This window comes from Sminthopsis crassicaudata, chromosome 2 (genome assembly GCF_048593235.1).
Source record: "Sminthopsis crassicaudata isolate SCR6 chromosome 2, ASM4859323v1, whole genome shotgun sequence".
NCBI classification, from domain to species: domain Eukaryota; kingdom Metazoa; phylum Chordata; class Mammalia; order Dasyuromorphia; family Dasyuridae; genus Sminthopsis; species Sminthopsis crassicaudata.
This window is the reverse complement of record NC_133618.1, coordinates 85865076-85884447: the sequence shown is the minus strand read 5'-3', so window position 1 is coordinate 85884447 and position 19372 is coordinate 85865076. Positions and strand designations below refer to the sequence as shown.

At 35.9% G+C, this 19372-nt stretch overlaps 1 protein-coding gene across 1 annotated transcript; it reads left to right on the top strand.

Moving 5' to 3' along the window:
• Positions 1–93: 93 nt before the first annotated feature.
• Positions 94–17936, top strand: ABCG5 (ATP binding cassette subfamily G member 5). Its single transcript, XM_074285023.1, has 13 exons — positions 94–385; positions 1403–1524; positions 4348–4484; positions 4938–5036; positions 5742–5874; positions 7224–7363; positions 7754–7883; positions 8360–8573; positions 8726–8931; positions 10615–10753; positions 11879–12064; positions 16876–16988; positions 17563–17936. Exons 1-13 carry the CDS (start codon positions 261–263, stop codon positions 17751–17753), a joined length of 1935 nt encoding a protein of 644 aa, XP_074141124.1. The 5' UTR covers positions 94–260; the 3' UTR covers positions 17754–17936.
• The last annotated feature ends 1436 nt before the right edge of the window (positions 17937–19372 follow it).

Here is a 19372-nt window from a genome sequence, read left to right as displayed (position 1 = left end):
TAGAGATAAGGAAAATCCCTGGCTAAAGGTACATCTGATAAAGAAAACTCTGGCTAGATCCATGCTCCCCCTTACCCTAGTTGGTGAGACTGATCTAGAGAAAGCAGGCTGCCGCTGCTTTCCTCTTCATTGGCATTTTGTGAGCCCAACGAGGCATTCTGACTGTTGCTAATTTTTTTTTTTTTTTTTTTTTTTTGCTCTATTTGCTTACCAGCAGAAGGCTGCCTCAGAAACTTCCAGTCTTCATTGCCTGATTAGTAATGAACAATCATCAACCTTTGACAAGCACAGGGGACAGAGGGAACAAGACGAGTGGAAGTAGCAGGGACCCTCCAGAGGAAGCTTGCCACAGGCTGAGCATTCACCAGATTTCCTACACTATCAGGTAAGAGATAAATGGAGGTCTGCTCTTCCTTTCTTTACTTCTTCCAGCCAGGACTTTCCTTCGCTCATCCCATGGGTGCACCCACTAGAAATATATCCATGGTATAGGAGAGAGAATTGCTGGAAAATCCATGAGTATATACACCCAGCAAAACACATCCATATATATACGCACATAGATATGTATATGTATATATGTAAATTTTATATACACACAGAATGTGTACATGCGTGTGTATAAAATTAGGTTTTTATGGATGTAGATATATATATCTCTGTACACATATACACGCACACATACACACACACACTGTTCTGAACAACCATCATGATACCTGGTAGTACAGAATGGAAGAACAGGTAAGAACTTTTCTGAAAAGGGGAAAAAAGGGTATGTGGAGCAATAATAGAGAAGGGGAGGAGGAGCTGTGCTAGAGACAAGTCCCCAAATTAGCTACTGCAGGGAGGGATGGGTTGCCACCTAAAGCTTTGGTAGCAATTTCTTTTCTCTAGAAGAAGTGGAGGTAAACTCCACTGGCTCTATTTGCACTTCCATTTTTCCTCTGGACTCCAGACATTTAGGGAGGAACTCTTGGCATGTTGCCTCCACATACCCTTGGCTACCAGACACATACTTAACATGTCCATGGAAAAATGGAAGTGCAAATAGAGCCAGTGAAGTTTACCTTCACTTCTTTTAGAGAAGAGGAATTGCTACCAAAGCTTGGGGCTGGATGAAAGAGACCAATGATGGTCCTTTCTCTTGTTTCCTGCTCCAATCTGAACCAGTCTTCTCCCACTCAAACCCTAATTTTCTATGCTAGAACAGGATTTGGAAAACTACATATATTCACATAACTAAGAGACTCTATGATGATGGACAGGGTTTGAGAGAGGGACAATTGGACCAAATAGAAAGGAAAATGCTTTTAAAATAATGAATGGCAGTTGAAAAATTAGAGGTGTCTCTTTGCCAGTTCTCATTGCCATGCTGACCCCAATTTTGTTTCCTTTCAAGAGAACGTGCTGGCCCTTGGTGGAACATTGGTTCATATTGGAAAAAATGGACCAGACAGATCCTCAAAGACATCTCATTGTATGTCGAGAGTGGGCAAATTCTGGGGATTATAGGAAGCTCTGGTAAGTTGGAAATGTTTTAAATGTCAAACCAAAAGTATGAAGAAGAATAAGAGACTGTGATGTGGTTGGTGGTAAACAGAAGGATGAGGTAATAGACTTAAATTACAACAAGAAGGCCTTGTAAAGGACCTAAGATAGTGTAACCTGAGATCTTCTGATTAATGGTCATTATTTAAAAAAACTAAGCTTGACTCTAATCCACTCAGAGTTTATTCTTTGGCTAAATATGGGGTTGATTTCCTGTTATTATATTTCATTTTTACCAAGGGAAGCTGAGAAGTCTTTTTAAAAAAAAATTAAAATAAGAAAATTTATATTGCTATCTTTTGAAATGATTTGAATATAGTATTAAAATAAAAATAAAATAAATTAAAAATTAAAAATATTTGATTGATGCTTATTTTTATTAATATCTTTCTCACTATCCAATACCCCCATTTCTCATAGAACCCTCCCTTGTAATATAGAGGGATAGTTAAGCAAAACAAATCAACATATTGGTTATGTCTAACAATGTTTTCCACATTCAATATCAGTATTTCATTTGCTTTAGGCAGAGAGTTCTTTCACGAATTAATTTGTTCATTATCATTTCACTATAAAACTTAACTGTTAGGAAATGGTTATTAGTCATTAAATATATGTTTATTATTTGTATTCCTTGGATACCAAACTCTCATTAGAGAAATGTAATATAAAAATCTCTTCCCATTTGACCAATTCTGTTCTTATCCTAGAATCATTAATGTTGTCTATGCAGAAGTTTTTCAGTTTCAAATAATCAAAGTTATCTATTTTTATCTTTTTCTTAATTACCTCTATTTCTTATTTCGTTAAGAATACATCTCTTTTTCATAGTTGTGAGGGGCATGTGATCTGTTTCTCTTCTAATTTTTTAATAGTAGAATCTTTAAGATTGCAAATTTATTTAGCATATATTATGGAATGTGATATAAAATATTAGTCTAAACCTAATTTCTGTCAGATTGCTTTCCAGTTCTCCTAATGGTTTTTTTTTTTATCAGATAAAGGAGTTTTTCCCTAAGTAATTTATTTTTTCTACTTTATCCAACACTGGGTTATTGAATTCTGTTACTTTGGAATCCCCCTGAATAGTATGTTCCATTGATCTATCTCTCCATTCTTTTTTTTTTTTTTTTTTTTTTTTTTTTGTGAGGCTGGGGTTAAGTGATTTGCCCAGGGTCACACAGCTAGGAAGTGTTAAGTGTCAGAGATCAGATTTGAACTCAGTTCCTCCTGAATTCAAGGCTGGTGCTCTATCCACTGTGCCACCTAGCTGCCCCTATTTCTCCATTCTTTAACCAATACCAGGATGTTCTGATAACTGCTGCTTTATAATATAGTTTGAAATCTGGAAGTATTATTCCCCCCTTTATCCCTAATTCTTTCATCATTTCCTTTAATATTCTTATTTGTTTTTCTAAATGAATTTATTATTTTCAAGTTCTGCAAAGTATTCCCTTGGTAATTAGACTGATATAACATTTAAAAAGTAAATTAATTTTGGTAGTATTTGCTAGCATTACCACTTTTATGATTTTGGTATAGCTCACCCATAAGCATTGAATAGACCTCCAGCTGTTTAAGTTGCTCTTTATGTCTTCAAAGAGTATGTTGCCATTTAACCTATATTCAAGTCTTTTGTCTGCTAATCCCCAGATATATTATACATTTTATAGTTATTTGAAATTAGATTTCCTTTTCTATTATGGCTTTTTGTGTTTTATTATGTAGAAATGCTATTGATTTTTGAGAATTTATTTTGTAGCCTGCTACTTTGCTGAAGAAGCTCTCTTCACACCATCTATTGGAACTGGCTTGAATCACCTCATTGTTGAAAAGAGCCATGTCCATCAGAGTTGATCATCACATCGTCTTGCTGTTGCTGTGTACAACATTCTCTTGGTTCTACTCACTTCACTTAGCATCAGTTCATGCAAATCTTTCCAGACTTTTAAATGTTTTTAAATATTTTAAAAAGCACTAGCAGTCATATCCTTCCTCATACCATAGTTTGTGTCCTGGTGAAAGAAAATGGCTTATGCCCTTAGTTCTTTTATTTTTAAAAATAGTACTTTATTTTTCCAAATACATGCAAAGTTAGCTTTCAATTTCAAGTTACCTTTGCAAAACCTTGTGTTCCAATTTTTTTCTCCTCTTCTTTCACCTTTTTCCTCCCCAAAATAGTAAGGCATCTGATAAAGGTTAAATGTCTAATTCTTTTGAACATGTTTCCATATTTGTCATGTTGCACAAAGATTAGATCAAAAGAAAAAAAAAAACACAAGAAAGGAAAAAAAACCAAGAAAACAAACAAACAACAACGAAAATACCATGTTATGATCCACATTCAATCTCCATAATTTCTCTCTGTATGAGGATGGCACTTTCCATCCTATGTCTATTGGAATTGTCTTGAATCTCCTTATTGTTGAAAAGAGCCAAGTCCATCACAATTGATCATTATATAGTCTTGCTGCTGTGTACAGTGTTTTCTTGGTCCTACTCATTTCACTCAGCATCAGTTTATATAAGTCTCTCCAGGCCTTTCTGAAAACAGGCTGCTCATCATTTCTTATAGAACAATATGATACATGAGTCAGCAATAGAAGTCAAGATAGGATCTCTGGTCAGTGTGGCTGAAACATCTTTGCAGCAGGCAAGGGTTTGGGAGTTCATTGGGATGGACTGAAAAGGATTTTTGCTTTGGTTTGGTTTTGGTTCATCTTATGAATGCTTATATCAAATAACAAATGCAAATCCCTATGAAGAAATTGGATGAGGGTGTTTCTTCTTCTGTAGGCTCAGGAAAAACAACTTTGCTAGATGCCATATCTGGAAGACTAAGACGTAAAGGGACTTTCCTTGGAGAAGTGTGTGTGAATGGGCGGCAGTTGAAAAGAGATGAATTTCAAGATTGCTTCTCCTATGCCCTGCAGGTAGAGTTTCTGCTTTCTCTATCTTAAACACAAAACGTAGTAGTCAGAGTTGAAGTAAAACCTTAAAAATCTAGTGTCTTTCTTTTCTAACAGCTTAAATTATAGTATTTTTGTAATTACTCTTCTTCATGTACCATGTCAAAAGTATCTTTGCTAAAAAGCCCAGTATTGTTAGTATTGAAAGACACTATTAGGGACTTATGAGATACAATATTTGAAACCTAGCTCCTTAGGGTCCTAGAACCCTGAGAGTAGTCAGCCAACCAGCATCCTTTGCGGACTTACTGATTCCAACGGGAATGAGAGAAGAAGTCTTGAATGTTAGAAATTTTCTTGTTTGCTTATTTTTATATCTTTAATGCTCACTACAGTATCTGCCACATTGGAAATGTTTATTAAATGTTTTTATCTTTCATCTATTTATTCATTCCTCTTTCCCTGCCACTATTATAGAATGAAACCTTGTTGAGTAACCTCACAGTACGAGAGACACTGTTCTATACTGCTCTATTGGCCATTCGTGAGGGCTCCAAAGACTTCTTCGAGAAAAAGGTGAATAGCTCACACAGGGTCTTGGTTGAATTGCCCTTTCTCAGTGACATTCAAGGGACCCAGCTTCAGAGAAGTCTGCAGCTTCATTTCTCTAGGGAGAGACAAAGAGCAGCAGGGTAAGTCAAGGTATACCTGGGAGAGGGTAGCCTAGAGGCTTCAGCAACCCCTAATGGCGTTTGTATCCCTTCTCTTCCCCTCTCTACATATCCATGTATCCCTCCTTCACCCGTTCCTTAGTTTCAGAGACTCAACCATCTAAAGAGAATGCAAAACCATTTCAAAATTTCTGGTCCTTTACCTACGTTAGTTTATAACCTCAGTTCTAATTCTGATCTCACGCCCATTTGGAAGGCTATCTCAGTTATCATGACTCCTCTACAAGGAGGAAGTTCTCTGAGAACTGATCCTTGGAATTTGGTAGCAGACCCAAAGGAGGCAAAGAAATTTGCATGAACTTGACATCCCATAGCCAAAGCCAAGAAAATGTGAGCTGGTTCTAGAACCCTAGAACTCTGTGATGATAGGAAAGAGCCCATTTCAAACTGAGTTGAAGTCTATTACAATGTTTCTGATTTCCTGAATCCCAAAGGGTGATGTGTTTGGTCATTTACAATTTACTCTATGCACTGACCAGGATCAATATTTCCTTTACCCAAGAAGGTAAATTGATGCTCTAGTCCTATTTAAGCTTTGTGTCTCCCACAGGTGGAGGCAGTAATAGCAGAGATGAGCCTTGGCCATATTGCTAACAGGCTGATTGGGAGAAAAACTTTTGGGGGAGTTTCTAGTGGTGAAAGGCGCCTCATCTCTATTGCAGCCCAGCTCCTCCAGGATCCTAGTGAGTATTCATCAAGACCAAGAGCAGGTTCCTATAAGGTTTCTCATATCAATAGGAATCCTACTGGGCTATATGTGTTTATAAAATTTAATTAGTTGGGATTCTCCAAATGGGAAACTCAAGTATATTCTAAATAATATGGTACTAAATATTTTGTATTATTGATGATTTTTCCAACTCCAATTTGAAATGCATATTGTAAAAAGGAATTTTGGAACTTGAGAGTTCAATTTTTAGTATTAAATTACTAGAAAGTTGATTCAAAGAACCCTAAGTTTTGTATGTCCCAGATACACAGGGACTTATTATCCTAATTCTTATCTTATCCCCAAATCTTCCAGCTATACCAATTTTTTTTTTGGGGGGGGAGGAAATGAAGTTTTTGTATGGAAGTGATCTTTTGTGGCAGAGATCAAAGGAGAAAAAATTATAATGAAAGTGATATGGTTAATTCCTCTTGCCCATGATGATGCCATTTGTTATTCTGATAAACACTATAGGAGCCAAGCAGCAACCATCCTCTCTTGTTGGCAAGTTTTTTATTCTTCTAGAAAGAAAACTCATCAGTTGTAAGCCTCCGGTAATGCACCTTTATAAAACCTATCTATTCAAGCAGTAGTAAGACTTTTGGTTCTTTAGTTACTCCTTAGAAGGAAAGGATAAGAAAAACACAGTGAATTTTCTTCATTCAGAAAAAATGAAAATCTCTCCAAAGAACCAGACTGATATGATCCTTTAATTATACTCTATCTCAGACCTATGAGCAAGCAAAATTGTCCTGATATGAAATTCTAGTCTTCATTAAAAATGCCTGTGGGTTTTAGAAAACAGGTGAAGGTTAAATGTTGCTAATTTAAAGAAAAATCAGTTTCTTGCCTCTCAGCTCTTCAAAATCAACTTTTCTAATGATGGGTTTATAGACTTAGAGCTGGAACAAAACTTAAAGGATATGTAGTCTAAATCAATTATTTTTAAAGTCCAGTATGGTCAAGTGACTCGTCCTCATTATGTAACTAGTTTTGTGGCTTACAAAGCTTGCAGCGCTTTCTCTAGCCCTGCCTCTCCCACCCCTTAAAAAAGCATTTGTTTAGCATTTTTCAGTTTACAAAATGCTCTATGGAAAATCTTCTGTGACTAAAGTCCAAAAAGAAAGAGGGGACATTTTCAGTATCATCTGTCTCCTGGACCAATAGTAGAAGTTTTCTTCATTTGAACACTTGTCTAATTTCTTCAAGTGGGTCAAGACAATTCAATGAGAAAATTCAAGTTTCTCTTCATCACATCATCCCAAAACTCAGGCTTGTTTCTGTAATCATGCTAGTCCATGTTCTTGTCCCTTTTGTCTACAGAAGTGATGCTATTTGATGAGCCAACCACAGGGCTGGACTGCATGACGGCAAATCAGATTGTAGTACTGCTCTCCACACTGGCCCGGAGAAATCGGATTGTGATCCTCACCATCCACCAGCCCCGCTCAGAGCTGTTCCAGGTGAGTGACCTCATTTCTCCGTTGGTCACTCACTGGGATTAGTGACTAGCTTTCTGCTGTCCAGGAAGTGGGCACTGTAGGTTCTGCTCCCTACCTACAACCCAACTCCAGACAGCTGTTTCATTGGTCTCCACATAAGACAGCAGGGTCATGGGCAAGAACATGGCTGCTGCTATACAATTGCCCCTCCCTGTAATAGCTCCTGACAAGTCCCACTGGTGCCATGAAGTCAGAAAAATTAAGATCAAGCACTGTGAGTTAGAGGTGGCAGACAAAACTGCAAAGGATGATAATATATGGAATGGAATTCATGAGGGACTCTTTCATAACTTATTTTGCTAATGAAATCTTAGCATTATTAGACACTAACCCAGTCTATTGTCCAACCAGCTGTTTGATAAAATTGCCATTATGAGCTGTGGAGAGTTGGTTTTCTGTGGGGCACCTGCGGAAATGATTGATTTCTTCAGTGACTGTGACTATCCTTGTCCTGAACATTCAAACCCATTTGACTTTTATAGTAAGTTTCTCTTTTTTGCCATTTCATCACAAATCTTTGCAACTAAAAGCAACATCATCTGCTAAAATGACCCCGTTAGATTTTTTTCCTCTTGAAAGATCTGGACCTATTTTCAAATGAGAGATTTCTGAAATACTGATGTCTATGGTACAGATAGGACTAAAAAAATTAAGATTTTTCAATAATAATCCTGATTGCATAAGATTTAGGCACTGACTTTGTTTTGATTAGATGTGGAGAACCATTTATTATGTACTGTGTTTATGGTACCTTAAGGTTAATTTATGTCATTATTAGCTAGCTATTAAATCTTCAGCATGTACATTTACACGTTAGAAATCAGCAAATACTACATATAAATCAGGGTTTGGTTTATGATTTGATTTTGAGACTTCAGATAGAGAAAATCTTAATAACAAACTTAAATTTTATATGTAAATATAAAAATTGCTGATTTCTTCTTGGGAAAATTCTAGTGGACCTGACATCAGTAGATACCCAAAGTAAAGAACGTGAAATAGAAACCTACAAAAGAGTGCAGCTGATTGGATCTGCTTATAAAACTTCAGTAATTTATCAACAAACTTTGGAGAATATAAAAAAAGTAAAACACCTGAAAACGTTGCCACCAGTTCCTTTTAAAACCAAGAATTCTCCTGGCACTTTCGCCAAACTAGGCATCCTTTTGAGGTAAGAGCTCCACAGAAATGACTGGTTTTGAATAGAACTCATTAAAGCCTTGATTTGAGCTGTTGAAATCTGTTGGTTTAAAATTCCTTTCTACATGGTACCTGAATAACATTAAGACTGAAGAATTTAAAAACGTTTACTTGGGCTTTCAGGAAAATATCAAGAAACTTGTTGAGAAATAAAATGGCAGTGTCTGTGCGACTCATTCAGAATTTCATCATGGCTTTGCCCCTGATGTTTTGTATCCTTTATTTGAAGAATGATGTGCTAAAAGGTGCCATTCAAGACCGAATAGGCCTTCTGTATTCATGTGTGGCAGGATTACCATATACTGGTCTGCTCAACGCTATCACTCTCTGTAAGTATGCCCTAAGATCAACCTTACCTAGAAGAAGAAGAGATGAGGAACTAGGTCATTTGAGGAAGGTCTTTCTTCCCCTAAAGAATCCTCCTTATCCAGTTTGCCTGGTGCAAAAATTCTACACTAAATAATAATTCCTTTTGAGCTTACTATTATTCTCTTTAGCAAACTCCATTCTTAAAATGCTGGGGGAGGTGTTACAACTTACTAATGCCTTAGTTTAATTATGAATAACCTATCAGATTGGTGTCGGAAATTATAAGCAGTCCTTGGGCAATACTGAAGCCCTTAAATGAGAGTAAGGAAGGTGAGTGCTTGGAGGTAGGAGAGATTAATGGGGAAACATAAAGAAAGAAGAGCTGTGGGACACCAAAGACAAATAGCTTACTTCAGCTTGGCCAAGTGGTGCTATCCTTGGGTTCCATATCTTGAAACACAAAGGCTTTTAAACAGAGTGTGCTGAAGCCAGTCACTATTAGCTAGCTATTAAATCTTCAGCATGTACATTTACACGTTAGAAATCAGCAAATACTACATATAAGTCAGGGTTTGGTTTATGATTTGATTTTGAGACTTCAGATAGAGAAAATCTTAATAACAAACTTAAAAGTGTGCATTTTCAGAGTAATTTTCTAATAATCATTTAGTAGCACATCCTTGACCTGCACTATATCAGACTTTTACATTCTTATTAGAATATTTTAGGACATCTGCAGACAGAATTTCAATATAGGTAAGGAGCCAGATGCTGAAAGATGAAGTGTGATTTATTCAAGAATACAGCAGTTTGATGGCGTACCAAATAAATATTACCAAAATAAAAATACCAAATAAAATTACCAGAAATTACCAAAAATTTGCCAAAATACCAAATAAAATTAATTTAGACTTCTTAAGGGCATAAACCTATAAATAGGATGTAAAAATTGAGATTCAGTGATCATCTTTGTCTCCTCCTGCCTCTATTAATGAGTTTGAGAATAAGCATATTTGGAATGTAGTTTGGGGGTAGGGCACATTATCCTTTTTTTCTTTTTTTTTCTTTTCTTTTTTCTTTTTACAGAATTATCAGGGTCATGTAGTTTACTGTATATATATTTTTCCTACTGAGATAGTGAAATTGTTACTTCATATTAGAAGAGCATAATTTGGACCACCAAATTATATTAAAATTCATATTCTGTGCAGACAAATGCAATAATTCAGTGCATTTTTGATATGGAAGAGACCTTAGTCCACTCTCAGTTTGCAGAGGAGGAAACTAAGATTCAGTTGAGATGAAAAAAAATGATTTGCCTAAGGTCACATACATGAGTAGCAATTCATACCCAGGTCTCAAAGAGAGTTAACTATTTCTGGTACTCCTGAAAAATAAATCACCTCCATTTCTTCTCTGCTCTGCCCATTGTGAGACTGAGAGATCCCTAATCTGTTGGGCTCTGAGGAGAGAGTGTCACAAGGCACATCCTAAACTTGTTTCTTCCCAACTGGGGAAAGGACACTTACTTCAGTGAGATCCTGCTTCTTTCCCAACTAATTTTCAACTGCCAGCCTTGATAGCCCCTGAGCTCAGGTCAGCTTCAGTCTGTCCCCTGTTCCTTATGATGGGATTCTTATTGACCAAACCCCAACACTTAGTCCTGGAGTGAATGACTTATGGAAACTACATTCCTTGTACAGTTCCTGATTTACGGGCCGTTAGTGACCAACAGAGTCAGGATGGTTTATATCAGAAGTGGCAAATGCTGTTGGCTTACATCCTGCACATTCTTCCCTTCAGCATCCTCGGCGTGGTGATTTTCAGCAGCGTGCTCTATTGGTAAGGAAACCAAACCCCAGGTTTTTGCGGGGTGTTTCATTTGCCCTAAAACAGGTTCAGGTTCCTCAAATCTAAAACGGAATAATAGTAGCCCGCACTCCACAGGATGGTTGTGAGAATCAAATAAGATGCTATTACCAGCTTAGTACATAGTAGGTGCTTTATATCGATCCCCCCTATCCTACTCACCCTTGGAAAAGACAAGGTATTCTTAGGCATGAGGATCTGAGAAATTCAAAGGGGGTCCTTTGAGGGAGGCAGGGAGTCCTTTATCTGGTTGGACAATTATTTTTGCATGTAAAATTAACTGTTGGTTTGATGAGACCTGGTAGCCAGTATCTCCTGCCAATGGAGAGACTGTCAGAGAATGCTAAATCAGCTCCCTGAGGGTCACAAGAGTATGGACCAAAGAACGCTTATCTTGCTCAATTGAAAGCTGGAGAGAAAAAACTCCATTGGATGGGGAAGGAGAGAGTTAGTGATTAATTATATCATGTTTGAAGAGCATGAAACATAAGTGATGTTAGTAAGTCCAGCACTAAAAATTTAGACCATAATTTTTCAATGGGGTAGCTGTTAGTTAAGTTGTAATGGAACATATTTAGGGACAACCAATGTCTTTATTAGCTGAGTATTTTCTAGATGTTGAAAATTACTATTGTAGGCTGGTAACAGGTGAGCTCACCTTTGGAATGATACCAATAGAAATACCTCATACAAATGAACTACTGGAAATGTTGGCTTTCTTCTTCTGCTTGTTTATTTGGGCTGCAAGCCCTAGAGACTCAACTTACCATCAACCATGACTGTTCTGTAGAAAGCAGGATGTAATACTATTCTTGAGCAATTTTGTTGTTTTGGTCATTTTTTAAGTCACGTCCAAATCTTTGTGATTTGGGGTTTTCTTGGCAAAGACACTGGAGGGATTTGCCATTTTACAGATGAGGAAACTGAGGCAAGCAAAACTAAGTTAAACTGAGGGTCACATAGCTAGTGACTGAAGGCAGATTTGAATTCAGGAAGATAAGTCTTCTTGACTCCAGACCTGGCACTCTATCACCTGTTGTTTTCTTGACAAATTTCCTAAAGAGAAAACTGCCTAAAAGCAAAGGTTTGTCTTTACAGGTCTGTGGGCTTGTACCCTGAGGGGGCCAGATTTGGGTATTTCTGTGCTGCTACCTTTGTCCCCCACTTAGCTGGCGAACTCCTAACAATTTTGCTACTTGGTGTGGTTCAGAGCCCCAATATAGTCAACAGTGAAGTGGCGTTGCTTATCATTGCAGGAGTCCTTGTTGGATCTGGATTTATGAGGTAAGAACTTTGTCTAATAGATGGATGACTTGTCCAATCGGTAGTTACCTGATAATTTGGATATTGCACCTAGACATGTTCTCACAATGAACTGATTTACTGGTAATTGAAGAGAACATAAGACAGGTTTGGATACTGACAATTTATAAAGTCTGATTAATCTATAATGCTTACTGCACTATTTAATCACTCTTATTATAAAAGCCATTAATGTATAATTATCCAGATACAAACCCAACCCTTTTTTCATTTGAACCTTTTGAAATAGGTTCAAATTTACTTAATTTGAATCATTTGAACCAATTTCCTTTTCCTAGGAGTTCTCAAGTGGGCAACATTTTCATTTATAGGGTTTTTAGGGAGAGTAAAGACTTAATGTTTAAGCAACAAATACTTAAAAAATTTTTTTTCTTTTATTTGCTGACTATACTTGAAACACTTATTTTTCAATGTAACTTTTATGGTAGTTACTGATAGTAACTCATGGATAATTAAATAACTGTCACTATAAAAATAAATGGCCAAGATATTTCATACTATTTTCTTAGGACTAATATTATACATGTATTTAACAAATACATTTAATAAATACAATTTATAACAATTAATTGCTGTTGTCTTTAGGTTGTCCCAGGAAGACCCATTCTGCCCCAAGTCTTATGTTTTTCACCAGTCTATGTTTATCATGAGGCACAATTTTGTGTTTTATTTTTGTGAGTGTGTGTGTGTGTGTGTGTGTGTGTGTGTGTGTGTGTGTGTGTGTGTGTGAGAGAGAGAGAGAGAGAGAGAGAGAGAGAGAGAGAGAGAGAGAGAGAGAGAGAGAGAGAGAGAGAGAGAGAGAGAGAGAGAGAGAGAGAGAGAGAGAGAAATCTGGAGAGCTTCAACTTCTCAGAATTCTCCTTAAAAACTTTGAATTTTTAAAAAAAATTTAAAAGTTTTTAAAATAAAATAAAAACCCTTTGAAATAATACTGTCTGTGCTTTTATATTTTGGATTGGATGAAAATATAGCTAATTGTGAATGACAAAAAGCTATTAAGCTTAATGACAGAGCAAGGATTTGAATGAATCTTGACAAGCTTGACTGCCCATTGGCTGAATCTAATAAGATGCAAACAAACAACAACATAGATTCTCCCAAATCAACTACAAATATAAGATGGAAAGCCATGGATAACAGTTCATATAAAAAGACATGCATTTTTGGTGCTCTTTTAAACTCAATAAAAGTCAATAGGGAGATGTGGAAGCCCTAAGTATGAATTTTTAAGTTAGCCTGAATTACTAGAAATATGGAAAAACAAGAAACATGACGGTTGTGTTGTACCCTACTCTGATAGATGTTCATTTTAGGAAGGAAAAGGATAAGATGTTACTAATCCAGAAGGCCAACTATGACAGTGAAGAGATTCAGAATTGTACAATATGAGAATTGATTGAAAGAACTGGAGATAATCGACATGAAGAGAAAATTTAGGGAGCATATGAGCAAAGGCTTAAAATATTTGACAACCTCTCCCATAGAGAAGAAATTGAGCTTTTTTTTCTGATTGGAACTGGAGGGTAAAAGGAGAATCAATAGACAAAAGTTGCAAACTTATTGGGTTCAATATGAGGAAAAACTTATCAGCATTGCCACCAAATGAAATGGCCCATTTTATTTGGTAGTGGGTTTTTCATAGCTCAATATGCAAGTAGAACCTAAGCAACCACTTGACAAGGTAGAAGAAAATGTATCAGGCTGATGTTGGACTAGAACAATCTTCTTTTGAAACTTCTTTTGAATTATCTTCCCCTTACTTTCCATTTTCTCTTGCTTGAAATAATTCCTCTCTCCCTCCCTTCTTTTATTCCTTCTTCCCTGTCATTTCCCATTTCACTGAATTCCCTGTTTGCTTTAGAGTTCAGTCCAAATGCCACATCCTTCATGAAACCTTCTCTGCCACCCTCAATAATCCTGTATTTGGATATGCTTATAAATGTACATGTTGTCTCCTGATAGGATGCAAGTTCCTTAAAGGGGAATATTTCATTTTTTTTCTCTATCTCCCCAAGGATTAGTCTCATCCATGTTGGTATTTGATATAGGCTTATTATCACATATTACCTTGTATTTTAAGGCATACCCACTTATATGGAAACCAATAAGTTTAATGCCTTATTTTCATTTCCAATAGCAAATCTGAATATTTTTGAGGGTAGAGACCATTCCTTATTAACTTTCCTTTTCTCTATAATGCTAAGATAGTCCTTTGTACTTAATAAGTATTTGGATAAATCTTTAACTTCTTCCTTGTCCACTATATCTAATCAGTTATCAAATATTATTACAGACATTCACAATGGTTCAACATTCAATTACTACTACGTGTAAAGCACTGTTTTAGAAATATAAAGAAAAAAGTAGCAATAATTCTTGACTCTGTTGTTTCTTAATTAAGTATTTATTAGGTAATCATTATGGGATTCAACCCTGGGTTGAATAGCAGCAGCTAATATTTATATAGAGCATTAAGGTTTGGAAGGTGCTCTGTGTAGATAATCTTTTTTTGAGCTTCATAACTCTGATAAGTGCTTTTATTATCTTTATTTTAAAATTAGGAAACTGAGGTGGAATAAGATTAAGTGAATTGCCCAGAGTCACACAGCCAGGAAGTACCTGAGGAGGATCCAAACTCAGATAATTCTGACCTCAAATCCAGTGTTTTATTCTATTCCTGCTAGATGCCTAGGAAGAAAATACAATAACATATTTTAAAATTATAGAAGACTAGATTTTACATAGAGATATTAGAAAAGAACCTAGCTTTCTTTATTATTATTATTATAGCTTTTTATTTACAAAGCATATGCGTGGGTAATTTTTCATTGACCCTTGCAAAACTTTCTGTTCCAACTTTTCCCCTCCTTCCCTCCCACCCTCTTCCCTAGATGGCAGGTAGACCCATATGTTAAAATATGTGTTAAATACAATATATATATATATATGTATACATACTTATAGAGTTATCTTGCTGCACAAGAAAGTATCTATAAAGAAGGTAAAAAAAAAACTTGAGAAAGAAAAAAAGCAAACAATTACAGAAAGAGCAGAAAAGCTATGTTGTGAACCTACCTGGAAAGCCAAGATCCACTGCTATTTCATTCCCACTGAGACTAGTTTGTCACCTAATACCCAAAGTCCTATCATCATTATTAACTAATATGTGAACCACAGCAGTAGACTTTCATTGATGTCCGATTATTTTCTTACTCAAGTATATCCAATGTAGTCTCTAGTCTACATATATAATCTATATAGCCTGCTAGATTATTCTAATTAATTAATTTTAGGATGTCACCAGAGAACTATATGACCAAAAAACATAAAGATGGACCAATAAGAGTTATGAAGAACTGAAAGATGGCCCATGGGTTCCTTTGATATCCAATCTATGTCAAGATAACTACAAGGCACACAGTAAATGTTCCTCGTCTCTCAAGTATTTATGGGAGAACGTGAACAAAAGTCATATAGGATGGGAAGGCAAGGCTACAATCTATTGTTGAAGGGTGTGCCATCATCAGAGAGACCTCAGATCCAATGAATTATCAGAATATCAAAGTCCAAGAACCTTTAATGATTTGCCACCTTGAAGTCCAAATGACCTTGTTTGTCATTCAGATCTCTCAACCATCTGGCCCCACAGGGCTCTAGATATAAGGGTCCTTCATGATCAGCTAGTTTAACTCTCTCATTTTGCAGATGACAAGACTGATATCCATAAAAGTGACTTGCTCACAGTCACAAGTAGCAAGTGGTGGAACTGGGCCATTGATGGACATTCAAAGACAGTGCTCTTTCCTACTTCCACCTCCAGTTTCACTTCATAACTACTCACTTGCCCTCTCTTTGTAGGCTAATTTTGCCATGCTTAGAAACACAAGTCCCATATTCTTCTAGGGGAAGGTTTTGGTTTTTTTTGTTTTTTTTGGGGGGGGGGAGAGCTAAATGGCTATCAAATGTAGTCAAGAGGATTATTGTCTCAAAAATTTTTCTTTTGATAATTCAATTTTATATTCAACTCAATGTCCATTTTCAGTGTTATCCAAAATTTGCATGTTGGCAGACAAGTTCTGTTAAGCTGTTCGGCTGCATATCTAAATTTGGACAAGTCATTTTTCATGAGTGTTATTTTTTTGTGAGGATAGTTAGGCTAATCTCCTTTAAATAGTTATGGAACTCAATCAGAAGGTTCTGTTGCAGTGCATGATTTGATGCGATTAACATTATTGTCACTCACAAACAGGAGTATCTGAATAGCATGAATAATTAGATATAAATAACACCATTTGTATAATCCACAAATGTCAATTGAATAGTTCAGCACAGTATAAGGTGTTGAGTAGACATTTCCCCAAGAATGCATATTTTCCAAGAGATGTGTGTGTGTGTGTGTGTGTGTGTGTGTGTGTGTGAGTGTGTTTGTATGTATCAAAGAATTCATGTTCATCTACTGCATCCTGGATCATCACCAATTATCTTGACTTTTTTTTTTCCTTCCACTGGACTTTGATGAGTCAGGAAGAGGGAACTGCTGACTTTGTACAACTCTGCCTCATTTAAATCCAATTAATGCAGACATCAAGACACTATCTTCTGAGGTCATTGGTCCTCTGTGAAAATGAAGGATGAATAACAACAAAAGTTCAAAGTACCATTAAAAAACTAGAGTTTTCTATCCATTTATTCAATGTTAAGTTGTACTTTTCATTTGCTGAGAATATAATCATTCAATTAACCTTAATCTTTTTTTTCTTCTGTTTCTTAAGGAACATAAATGACATGCCGGTTCCTTTAAAAATCCTCGGTTACTTTACATTTCAAAAATATAGTTCCGAGATTTTAATAGTCAATGAATTTTATGGACTGAATTTCACTTGTGGTAAGTCTTCTACAACAGTATATTGTTCAGTATTTTATTCTGTTAAACCAATGGGAGAAGTGAATTTTAATTTATTGCCTATCACAAGAACTTGATTTAAAACCAATTTTAGGAATAAAATACTTGTTTGCCAATTATCTTATGTTTCTTTTTTGTTTAGCCCTCAAACCAAAACCAGTAGCTAGAAATTCCATCATGCCTCAGGGCCATTACCTTGAGCACAGGACAAATCAAAAACATTTAGGTGTCTTGGTGGGACTGTAGTGAATGCTGACCAACTCAATCAAGCCTAAAAAACTCCCCTTGTTCTTAAATGATCATGCCAAAATCCTTATTGCAAGTTTCTATTTTCTTTATTTGAATAGGACAATCTGCATTCTATCAGGAATACTCAATTTGTGTTTTTTTTTTTAGTCACGTCAAACTCTTGGAGTTTTTTTTAGCAAAGATATGGCAGTGATTTGCCATTTCCTACTCCAGCTCATTTTACAGATGAGGGTTACTTGAGTAACCTTGTTTGAGTTTCCTCATCTGTAATACCCATACCTGATGCTATTAATCTTTTCTCTGGCAGGTGGTTCAAATTCATCAGCAGGAAATCCACTCTGTCTCTTCACTCAAGGAAATATGTTCATTGAAAGAACCTGTCCAGGTGCAACATCGAGATTTACAACAAACTTTCTTATTTTATATGCGTTCATCCCTGTTCTTGTCATTTTAGGAATAATTGTGTTCAAAATAAGAGATTACTTGATTAGCAGATAGTGACAAATGCTGCCACTAAAAAAACTCCTATTTGTAGATAAGTGGTTTAAAACCTGAAGATAAATATATCTAACAATTTTTGAATTCCATGGGTTTCATTCTTGATGCCATCAAGATCCTGGAGACTGTGACTCAAGTAATTATATGGACCTCTGGCTATTGTCCTGGTTGTCATTTTTCTATCCCGTGAGTTTTCAGTGCATGGAAACTTATTCAGCTATTTCATGAAATGTAAATAATAATTCATAGTGAAAAGACATTTTAAGCTTGCCTTTCTTGTTCTGTACACAGAGGGGAGGAAATCATAAAAAAGGATGGCGTGTATTGATGCCATTATAACACTTACTCTAAGTTATATGTGAAAAGAAATGGTCTGAATGATTATACAACCATGTGTGGAAACTGTAGAATTGAAAACACAGTGGAATTATAATGGAAGACTGATTATTCTTACTTCACTTCCTTGACAATTCATGATTTCATCAGTGTGGGTCTTTTCACAGGAAGATGTAATAATTCACCACAACTTAGTAGCTGATCTTCAAAAATTGCTAGGGTTGAAAAAATCACCATGCTTCTCCCAACTTGCTAACAGATCAGTTTGATCAAGTCTGACCTTCCTTGCTCACATCCAAGTATATCTAGTTGTTCAATCCCACCCAATTCTTTGTGACTCTGTGTACCACTGCAGGACAATACTGTTCCATGAGGTTTTCTTGGCAAAGGTACTGGAGTGGTTTGCCATTCCTCCTTCAGTAAATGAAGCTAAAGTGTCCAGGTGTCTGAGGAAGATTTGAACTTAGATTTTTTTTCCTGATTCCCAGCCCTGCACTTTATCCACTGAGTAATCTATCTGCTTCATCTAGTAGGCTTTATAAATAAAACTATGAGTCTGGTAAAAGTATCCTTCATTTCGTTCTCACAAATTTCAGAATTAAACTGAATGGAAAACAAGGCTGAAATGAACAAATGGCTTAAGAGACACATCACTTATCACCCAAACATCTCATGATCTGTTGGAATTAATTTTCAAGTTTTTATTATGTTTTGACTATTGTTTTGCATACAGGGCTGTTGTTTCTTTAAAAAGTATTTGATAGAAAAAGTGGTTATTCTGGGGAAGGACAACTATCAGATATCGTAAAAGATAGGAGTTTATTTTTAAAATTTTTTTCCAATTATATGTAAAGACAACTTTTAGCATTCATTTCTACAAGATTTTAAGTTCTACTTTTTTCTCTCTTCTCCCCCTCCCTAAAATGATATTGATTTTATATATATATATATATATATGTATATATATATACATATATATATATACACACACATATATATGCCATCATGTGAAACATATTTCCATATTAGTCACAATTGTGAAAGAAGACCAAAAGAGAAAAAAAACTTTCCATATTAGTCACAATTGTGAAAGAAGAAGACCAAAAGAAAAAAAAAAAAACAACACACAAAAATAAAGTGAAAAAAATATGCTTCAATCCCCATTGAGTATAACAGTTCTTTATCTGAATGTGGAAAGCATTTTCTATCATGAATCCTTTTAATTGTCTTGGACAATGTGTTGCTGAGAGGAGCTAAGTTATTCATAGTTGATCATCACATGA